We start from the raw sequence: 10,562 nt of genomic DNA on the forward strand, positions 1-10,562 counted from the left end.
CACTTTATCTCTATCTGTCCACCATACCCAGGTAACACTCCTTCTATCACTTTATCTCTCTATCTGTCCACCATACCCAGGTAACACTCCTTCTATCACTTTATCTCTCTCTCTGTCCACCATACCCAGGTAACACTCCTTCTATCACTTTATCTCTCTATCTGTCCACCATACCCAGGTAACACTCCTTCTATCACTTTATCTCTCTATCTGTCCACCATACCCAGGTAACACTCCTTCTATCACTTTATCTCTCTATCTGTCCACCATACCCAGGTAACACTCCTTCTATCACTTTATCTCTCTATCTGTCCACCATACCCAGGTAACACTCCTTCTATCACTTTATCTCTATCTGTCCACCATACCCAGGTAACACTCCTTCTATCACTTTATCTCTATCTGTCCACCATACCCAGGTAACACTCCTTCTATCACTTTATCTCTATCTGTCCACCATACCCAGGTAACACTCCTTCTATCACTTTATCTCTCTATCTGTCCACCATACCCAGGTAACACTCCTTCTATCACTTTATCTCTATCTTTGTCCACCATACCCAGGTAACACTCCTTCACTCTTCTATCACTTTATCTCTATCTGTCCACCATACCCAGGTATTATCTCTAACACATCCCTCTATCACTTTATCTTCTGCATCATCTGTCCATCAGTCACTTTATCTCTATAGCATCATCCCTGTATCTACCCTCAGTGTATCTCTATAGCATCATCCCTGTATCACACACTCAGTGTATTATCTCTATAGCATCATCCCTCTATCCATCAGTGTATTATCTCTATAGCATCATCCCTGTATCACACCGTCAGTGTATTATCTCTATAGCATCATCCCTGTATCACACCGTCAGTGTATTATCTCTATAGCATCATCCCTGTATCACACCGTCAGTGTATTATCTCTATAGCATCATCCCTGTATCACACCGTCAGTGTATTATCTCTATAGCATCATCCCTGTATCACACCGTCAGTGTATTATCTCTATAGCATCATCCCTGTATCACACCGTCAGTGTATTATCTCTATAGCATCATCCCTGTATCACACCGTCAGTGTATTATCTCTATAGCATCATCCCTGTATCACACCGTCAGTGTATTATCTCTATAGCATCATCCCTGTATCACACCGTCAGTGTATTATCTCTATAGCATCATCCCTGTATCACACCGTCAGTGTATTATCTCTATAGCATCATCCCTGTATCACACCGTCAGTGTATTATCTCTATAGCATCATCCCTGTATCACACCGTCAGTGTATTATCTCTATAGCATCATCCCTGTATCACACCGTCAGTGTATTATCTCTATAGCATCATCCCTGTATCACACCGTCAGTGTATTATCTCTATAGCATCATCCCTGTATCACACTGTCATGTATTATCTCTATAGCATCATCATCCCTGTATCACACCGTCAGTTTATCTTTCTCTTCCCTCATAATTCACACTGATATATCTCCCTCTCTCTGACTCTCCACCTCCTTTCTCTCTCTCTCTTTCTACTTGATTCTCCCTCTCTCTCTGTTTCTCGCTCTTCCTGACCTCCTCCATCTCCTCTCCCATCCTCTCTCTTCTCAGTGATGACGTGTGTGCCAGGGGCTTCACGGTGGTCGTAGACATGCGTGGTTCTAAGTGGGAGAGCGTCAAGCCGTTGCTACGGACACTCCAGGAGGGGTTCTCCGCCCACATTCACACGGCCCTCATCATCAAACCAGACACCTTCTGGCAGAAACACAAGACCAATCTGGGCAGCGCAAACTCACCTTTGAGGTGTGTGTATGTGTGGAGTGCCTCTGTGTATTGTTCTAACTATAATTTATCCACTTCTCTAATCTCTCTCTCTTTCTCTCTCAATCCCTCGTGCCCCTCTCCCTCTCTCTTCCCCCTCCCTTGTATTTTCCCCATCTCCTCCCTCTTTCACCACTGACTCTCTTTCTCCCTCTCCATCTCTCTTTCCCCCTCTCTTTCTCTCTCTTTCCTCTCTCCCTCTCTCTTTCCCCCTGTCTTTCTCTCTCTTTCCTCTCTCCCCCTCTCTCTTCCCCTTCTCTTTCTCTCTCTTTCCCCCTCTCCCTCTCTCTGTTCTCTCTCTCTCTCTCTTTCCCCCTCTCCCTCTCTCTGTTCCTCTCTCCCTCTCTTCCCCCTCTCCACTCTCTTTCCCCCTCTCACTCTCTCTTTGCCCCTCTCTCTTTCCCCCCTCTCCCTCTCTGTTCCTCTCTCCCTCTCTTTCCCCCTCTCCCTCTCTCTGTTCCTCTCTCCTCTCTCTTTCCTCTCTCCCTCTCTCTTGCCCCTATCTCTTACCCCTCTCCTCTCTTTCACCCTCTCCTCTCTCTTTCCCCCTCTCTCTCTTTCCCCATCACTCTCTCTCCCATCTCTCTCTCTCTTTCTCCCTCTCTCTTTCCTCTCTCCTCTCTCTTTCCCCTCTCCCTCCAGACCAGTCTAGTGTCGGTGGAGGGCCTGTCCAAGCTGGTGGACCAGTCCCAGCTGACCTCTGACCTGTGCGGTTCTCTGGAGTATGACCATGTGGAGTGGACAGAGCTACGGCTGGGCCTGGAAGAGTTCTCAGGGGCTGCTGGGCAACTGCTGGCCCAGCTAGAGCAGCTGGAGGCTGGGCTGACCCGCGTAAGCGAGGCCCAGGCGTGGATGAGGCCCGCAAGTAAGACAGATGCAGATGTGTGTGTGTGTGGCTGGTGCAGTAAGCTATGTTTTTGTGTGTGTGTGTTCTAGCTGTGTGTGTGTGTGTGTGTGTGTGTGTGTGTGTGTGCGTGTGTGTGTGTGTGTGTTTGACCAGGCTGCTAGAGGAGCATGGCCGACCACGTACCACCGTTGCCACGGCTCCCATCGATGCCATCGGCCGTGAGGCGGAGCTTTGCTCCAGCGCATGCGGCTTGGCCCCGCCCACAAGCGGTGAAGCCCCTAGACGTGCCCCAGTAACCAAGGTTACGGAAGCTGGTTGTCGGGGCGGGGCTGATTTCCAGAGTGTAGCTCCCGAAGGTGGCCGCCCTGCTGGAGAGGCTGCAGACTGCCAGGACACACCTGCAAGAGCTGGACTGAAGAAAGCACACCTAGACCAGACCTTACAGCTGCATCTATACGAACAGGACGCTGCCAAGGTGTGTGTTTATGGGAGGAAAGAGTGTGTGTGTGTGCGCATGTTTACGTGTGTGTGTGTGTGTGTGTGTGTGTATTTGTGTGTATGTGTGGGAGTCAGAGGGAGAGAAAAGAAGAGACAGTATAAGTCTCCCTGTAGGTACAGTTTAGAGCCCGCTAGTAGTGACCATCTGTTGTCTGAATGAACAGCAGTGCTGGAGACAGCAGGTCGACAAGGCAGACAACCCTCCCTTTTTCTCCCTCCCCTCTCTTTCTCTCTCTCTCCCGTTCTCCATTATACTGTACATGTCTAAATAGATGAAGTGTGTGTGTGTGTGTGTGTGTGTGTGTGTGTGTGTGTGTGTGTGTGTGTGTGTGTGTGTGTGTGTGTGTGTGTGTGTGTGTGTGTGTGTGTGTGTGTGTGTGCGTGCCTGTGCGTTGCATGTGGATGTGTAACCCTCTGTGTGTGTGTGTGTGTTGTAGATGTCCGAGTGGATAGCCCACAGTAAGGATCTGTTCCTGCAGAGTCAGACAGAGGTTGGCCTCAACCACCAGCATGCCCTGGAACTCCAGACCCAGCACCAGCACTTCACCATCAACTCTATGGTACAGACATTCTGTTACCCTTTATCATCCACTCTATGGTACAGACATTCTGTTACCCTTTATCATCAACTCTATGGTACAGACATTCTGTTACCCTTTATCATCAACTCTATGGTACAGACATTCTGTTACTCCTTTATCATCAACTCTATGGTACAGACATTCTGTTACCCTTTATCATCAACTTATGGTACAGACATTCTGTTACCTTTATCATCAATGGTACAGACATTCTGTTACCCTTTATCATCAACTCTATGGTACAGACATTCTGTTACCCTTTATCATCAACTCTATGGTACAGACATTCTGTTACCCTTTATCATCAACTCTATGGTACAGACATTCTGTTACCCTTTATCATCAACTCTATGGTACAGACATTCTGTTACCCTTTATCATCAACTCTATGGTACAGACATTCTGTTACCCTTTATCATCAACTCTATGGTACAGACATTCTGTTACCTCTTTATCCCTTTATCATCAACATCTATGGTACAGACATTCTGTTACCCTTTATCATCAACTCTATGGTACAGACATTCTGTTACCTTTTATCATCAACTCTATGGTACAGACATTCTGTTACCCTTTATCATCAACTCTATGGTACAGACATTCTGTTACCTTTATCATCAACTCTATGGTACAGACATTCTATTACCTTTATCATCAACTCTATGGTACAGACATTCTGTTACCCTTTATCATCAACTCTATGGTACAGACATTCTGTTACCCTTTATCATCAACTCTATGGTACAGACATTCTGTTACCCTTTATCATCAACTCTATGGTACAGACATTCTGTTACCCTTTATCATCAACTCTATGGTACAGACATTCTGTTACCCTTTATCATCAACTCTATGGTACAGACATTCTGTTACCCTTTATCATCAACTCTATGGTACAGACATTCTGTTACCTTTTATCATCAACTCTATGGTACAGACATTCTTTTATCATCCTTTATACAGACATTCTGTTAAATTTTTATCATCAACCTATGGCAGACATTCTGTTACCCTTTAACATCAACTCTATGGTACAGACATTCTATTACCCTTTATCATCAACTCTATATATTGAAGACTGCTACCTTTATCAACCTATGTACAGACATTCTGTTACCCTTATCATCAACTCTATGGTACAGACATTCTGTTACCTTTATCATCAACTCTATGGTACAGACATTCTATTACCCTTATCATCAAGAGTACAGACATTCTGTTACCCTTTTTCAACCAGACATTCTGGTGGGACCAAGTCATTGTTTTACAAGTCACAATTGTCTCAAGTCTTAGCACTCAAGTCCTGAAGTCAAGACAGGCAAGTCCTAGCCAAGTCTCAAGTCAAGACCGCTACATCGTCAAATTTGAATCTTTGAGTTTCGAACCCAAATGTTTAATGTACTTTTTCACCAAATGCAATACAATTTATTTTTAACAAGAGCAATAGTTAAGATAATACATTTACACAAATCATGAATGTTTTTAAAAATATCTATATATTTATTACTTTCCAAATAAACGTTATATTTCCATGGAAATATATGGGTTGCCGTGAGGAAGACCCCCCCCCAATAGTGATCGCCTATCGAGGATCACGATGGGTCGTTATCGGGCAATGTAGGCTTGTACACAATCGCCCCACCTTAACACACACACACACACACTGTACACACACACACACTCTCTCTCTCTGTGTGTGGTTACGGTAGGCTAACGTATGCCAATGGTTTTAGGAACAGCAGTAACATCAGGCAGGCTTTAGGCTACCAACTGCCTGGCCAGTTTGGCTCAATCGTGGGTGCAATGATCACGTTCCCGCACTGACTGACTGTGTGGAGGCTCATTGATTTAACGTTACGTTAACCTACATAACATGTATAGCTGTCATCTATATTCGCCACGACTTACCGTTCTTTGTGCAGCTTCAGATGTCGAACAGAGTTGGAAATTGTTGCCTCTGTCTGTAATTTTCTTCCCGCATGTTTTGCAAGTTGTTGATACAGAGTCGTCTTTATAACCGAAAATAATCATTTGGGGTATCATCTTTCCAAGGGCTCCATCTGAATTCGCCCCCGTTCCTCTGCACTGCCACGTTCAACTGTTTCTCAGCTGGCACAATTTGATTGGCTGCTGTCTGATTCAAACTGTAATCCGTTAAATGAAAAGTTGATGCGCTACACACTTTTTAAAAAGCATATTGTTTTATATTTGGGCTTAGGGAGGCTTGGGGAGGCTTGGGGAGGGTTGGGAAGGCTTGGGGAGGGTTGGGGAGGCTTGGGGAGGGTTGGGGAGGCTTGGGGAGGGTTGGGAAGGCTTGGGGAGGCTTGGGGAGGGTTGGGGAGGCTTGGGGAGGGTTGGGGAGGCTTGGGGAGGGTATCAAGTCAGGTCAAGTCATAAGGCTCATGTCCAAGTCAAGTCACGTGTCATTGGTGTTAAAGTCAAAGTTGAGTTGCAAGTCATCATATTTGTGACTCGAGTCTACAACTCTGCCCTTCACTGTGAACTCTATGGTACAGACACCCAATCACACATCACTATGAACTCTATGGTACAGACACCCTATCACACATCACTGTGAACTCTATGGTACAGACACCCTATCACACATCACTGTGAACTCTATGGTACAGACACCCTATCACACATCACTGTGAACTCTATGGTACAGACACCCAATCACACATCACTGTGAACTCTATGGTACAGACACCCTATCACACATCACTGTGAACTCTATGGTACAGACACCCAATCACACATCACTGTGAACTCTATGGTACAGACACCCTATCACACATCACTGTGAACTCTATGGTACAGACACCCAATCACACATCACTGTGAACTCTATGGTACAGACACCCAATCACACATCACTGTGAACTCTATGGTACAGACACCCTATCACACATCACTATGAACTCTATGGTACAGACACCCAATCACACATCACTGTGAACTCTATGGTACAGACACCCAATCACACATCACTGTGAACTCTATGGTACGAACACTTTATTGATCTTAACCTTGAACTCTACGGTACAGACATTCTATATATTACATGACACTTTGAACTCTACAGTACAGACATTCTATATATTACATGACACTTTGAACTCTACGGTACAGACATTCTATTTATTACATGACACTTTGAACTCTACAATACAGACATTCTATTTATTATATGACACTTTGAACTTTGAGCTGACAAGGTACAAATCTGTCATTCTGCCCCTGAACAGGCAGTTAACCCGCTGTTCCTAGGCCGTCATTAAAAATAAGAATTTGTCTTAACTGACTTGCCTAGTTAAATAAAGGTAAAAATATATATATATATATTTATTACATGACACTTTGAACTCTACAGTACAGACATTCTATTACACGTGACCTTTAACTCTATGGTGCTATTAAACATGAGTTGTGAACTCTAATGTATGGTACCGTCACTTGATGAACACTGATCTTTAACTCCTAACCTCTGACCCCTCCTTAGAACGGGAGTGTGAACGTGGACGGGGTGGTCTCCGTGGCGATGCAGCTGTGTGAGGGGTGTCACTACGGAGCGGAGCGGATCGCGTGTGTCTCGTCACGGCTACAGGAGGACTGGAAAGGGCTGACGTCAGTGCTGGAGGAACGCAGCAACACACTGGTCATGTCCACCGACTTCCACCAGGGGGCAGAACAGGTGTGTCTGGGTGCTTCCTTCTCATGGACATCACTAAGAGCTTTGTGATTTCTTTTCTGTGAATGAAAAAGGCAAATGCATTTTATTAACATTAAAGGTAGACTCAGCGATATGACGGAGATGCTGAAAGATAACAGCAGTGGGTCGATTTCAGCAACAACTAAGAGTGTTGAAGTGCGAGGCTCAACTTCAACTTATTTGTTCCCATGGCTACCATGCTGTAGCAGTGTGAAGCGAACCCGTGCCGCGTGCAGATATTGTGTGTGACTGTGTGAGAGCCAAGTTTTGCATCTCACTCATCTCCATCTGTGGTGCTGCTGGTGGCAAAGTCATTTCACCCAGTCTACCTTTAAAGAGAACTCCGTGTGTAATGAGTTTGACAGAAAATACAACTGTGTTTACAACTTGTTTGTTTTTGTGAATGTTGGCGTGTGTATGACGTGTGTGTGTGTGTATATATATACATGTAACGTGTATGTGTGCATATTTATCTTGGCCAGGTCGCAGTTGTAAATGAGAACTTGTTCTCAACTAGCTTATCTGGTTAAATAAAGGTTAAATAAAAATAAAATAAAAAATATATAACGTGTGTGTGTATATAACGTGTGTGTGTATACAGTGCCTTGCGAAAGTATTCGGCCCCCTTGAACTTTGCGACCTTTTGCCACATTTCAGGCTTCAAACATAAAGATGTAAAACTGTATTTTTTTGTGAAGAATCAACAACAAGTGGGACACAATCATGAAGTGGAACGACATTTATTGGATATTTCAAACTTTTTTAACAAATCAAAAACTGAAAAATTGTGTGTGTATATAACGTGTGTGTCTGTATAATGTGTGTGCTTATATAGTGTATGTGTTTATATAACATGTGTGTTTATATAACGTGTGTGTATATATAACGTGTGTGTATGTATAACGTGTGTGTTTATATAACGTGTGTGTGTATATAACGTGTGTGTGTGTATATATAACGTGTGTGTATTTATAATGTGTGTGTTTATATAACGTGTGTGTGTTTATATAACGTGTGTGTGTATATAACGTGTGTGTATATATAACGTGTGTGTATGTATAACGTGTGTGTTTATATAACGTGTGTGTGTATATAACGTGTGTGTGTGTGTATATATAACGTGTGTGTATTTATAATGTGTGTGTTTATATATAATGTGTGTGTATATATAACGTGTGTGTGTTTATATAACGTGTGTGTGTATATAACGTGTGTGTTTATATAACATGTGTTTATATAACGTGTGTGTGTATATAACGTGTGTGTATATAACGTGTGTGTGTATATAACGTGTGTGTGTATATAACGTGTGTGTGTATATAACGTGTGTGTATATATAACGTGTGTGTGTATATAACGTGTGTGTATATAATGTGTGTGTGTATATAATGTGTGTGTTTATATAAGGTGTGTGTGTGTGTATATAACGTGTGTGTTTATATAACGTGTGTGTTTATATAACGTGTGTGTGTGTGTATATAACGTGTGTGTGTATATAACGTGTGTTTGTATATAACGTGTGTGTGTATATAACGTGTGTGTGTATATAACGTGTGTGTGTGTATATAACGTGTGTGTTTATATAACGTGTGTGTGTATATAACGTGTGTGTGTATATAACGTGTGTGTATATATAACGTGTGTGTATATAACGTGTGTGTGTATAACGTGTGTGTGTATATATAACGTGTGTGTTTATATAATGTGTGTGTATATATAATGTGTGTGTGTGTATATATAACGTGTGTGTGTGTGCATATAACGTGTGTGTGTATATAACCTGTGTGTGTGTGTATATAACGTGTGTGTGTATATAACGTGTGTGTTTATATAACGTTTGTGTGTATATATAACGTGTGTGTGTATATAACGTGTGTGTGTATATAACGTGTGTGTTTATATAACGTGTGTGTGTATATAACGTGTGTGTTTATATAACGTGTGTGTTTATATAACGTGTGTGTTTATATAACGTGTGTGTGTGTATATAACGTGTGTGTTTATATAACGTGTGTGTTTATATAACGTGTGTGTGTGTATATAACGTGTGTGTGTATATAACGTGTGTGTGTATATAACGTGTGTGTGTATATAACGTGTGTGTGTATATAACGTGTGTGTGTATATAACGTGTGTGTGTGTATATAACGTGTGTGTGTATATAACGTGTGTGTTTATATAACGTGTGTGTATATAACGTGTGTGTGTATATAACGTGTGTGTGTATATAACGTGTGTGTGTATATAACGTGTGTGTGTATATAACGTGTGTGTGTATATAACGTGTGTGTGTATATAACGTGTGTGTATATAACGTGTGTGTATATATAACGTGTGTGTTTATATAACGTGTGTGTGTATATAACGTGTGTGTGTATATAACGTGTGTGTGTATATAACGTGTGTGTGTATATAACGTGTGTGTGTATATAACGTGTGTGTGTATATAACGTGTGTGTGTATATAACGTGTGTGTGTATATAACGTGTGTGTGTATATAACGTGTGTGTATAAGTGTGTATATAACGTGTGTGTGTATATAACGTGTGTGTGTATATAACGTGTGTGTGTATATAACGTGTGTGTGTATATAACGTGTGTGTGTGTATATAACGTGTGTGTTTATATAACGTGTGTGTATATATAACGTGTATGTATGTAACGTGTGTGTGTATATAACGTGTGTGTGTATATAACGTGTGTGTGTATATAACGTGTGTGTATATAACGTGTGTGTGTATATAACGTGTGTGTGTATATAACGTGTGTGTGTATATAACGTGTGTGTGTATATAACGTGTGTGTGTATATAACGTGTGTGTGTATATAACGTGTGTGTGTATATAACGTGTGTGTGTATATAACGTGTGTGTGTATATAACGTGTGTGTGTATATAACGTGTGTGTATATAACGTGTGTGTGTATATAACGTGTGTGTGTATATAACGTGTGTGTGTATATAACGTGTGTGTGTATATAACGTGTGTGTGTATATAACGTGTGTGTATATAACGTGTGTGTGTATATAACGTGTGTGTGTATATAACGTGTGTGTGTATATAACGTGTGTGTGTATATAACGTGTGTGTGTATATAACGTGTGT

The 10,562-nt window shown here is 42.1% G+C and overlaps 1 protein-coding gene across 1 annotated transcript in view; it reads left to right on the forward strand.

The window, feature by feature from the left end:
• The window catches only part of LOC135542962 (kalirin-like), a 17,673-nt gene extending 9,669 nt beyond the window's left edge, over nt 1-8,004 (forward strand). Inside the window, exons 4-8 of the mRNA XM_064970088.1 lie at nt 1,610-1,784; nt 2,462-2,684; nt 2,828-3,141; nt 3,602-3,724; nt 7,248-8,004. Coding sequence (XP_064826160.1) covers nt 1,610-1,784; nt 2,462-2,684; nt 2,828-3,141; nt 3,602-3,724; nt 7,248-7,487 — 1,075 coding nt within the window. The 3' untranslated portion in view covers nt 7,488-8,004. The remainder of the gene's footprint in view (nt 1-1,609; nt 1,785-2,461; nt 2,685-2,827; nt 3,142-3,601; nt 3,725-7,247) is intronic.
• Nucleotides 8,005-10,562: the final 2,558 nt, after the last annotated feature.

The sequence above is a fragment of the Oncorhynchus masou genome, chromosome 7, assembly GCF_036934945.1.
Source record: "Oncorhynchus masou masou isolate Uvic2021 chromosome 7, UVic_Omas_1.1, whole genome shotgun sequence".
Classification (NCBI taxonomy): Eukaryota; Metazoa; Chordata; class Actinopteri; order Salmoniformes; family Salmonidae; genus Oncorhynchus; species Oncorhynchus masou.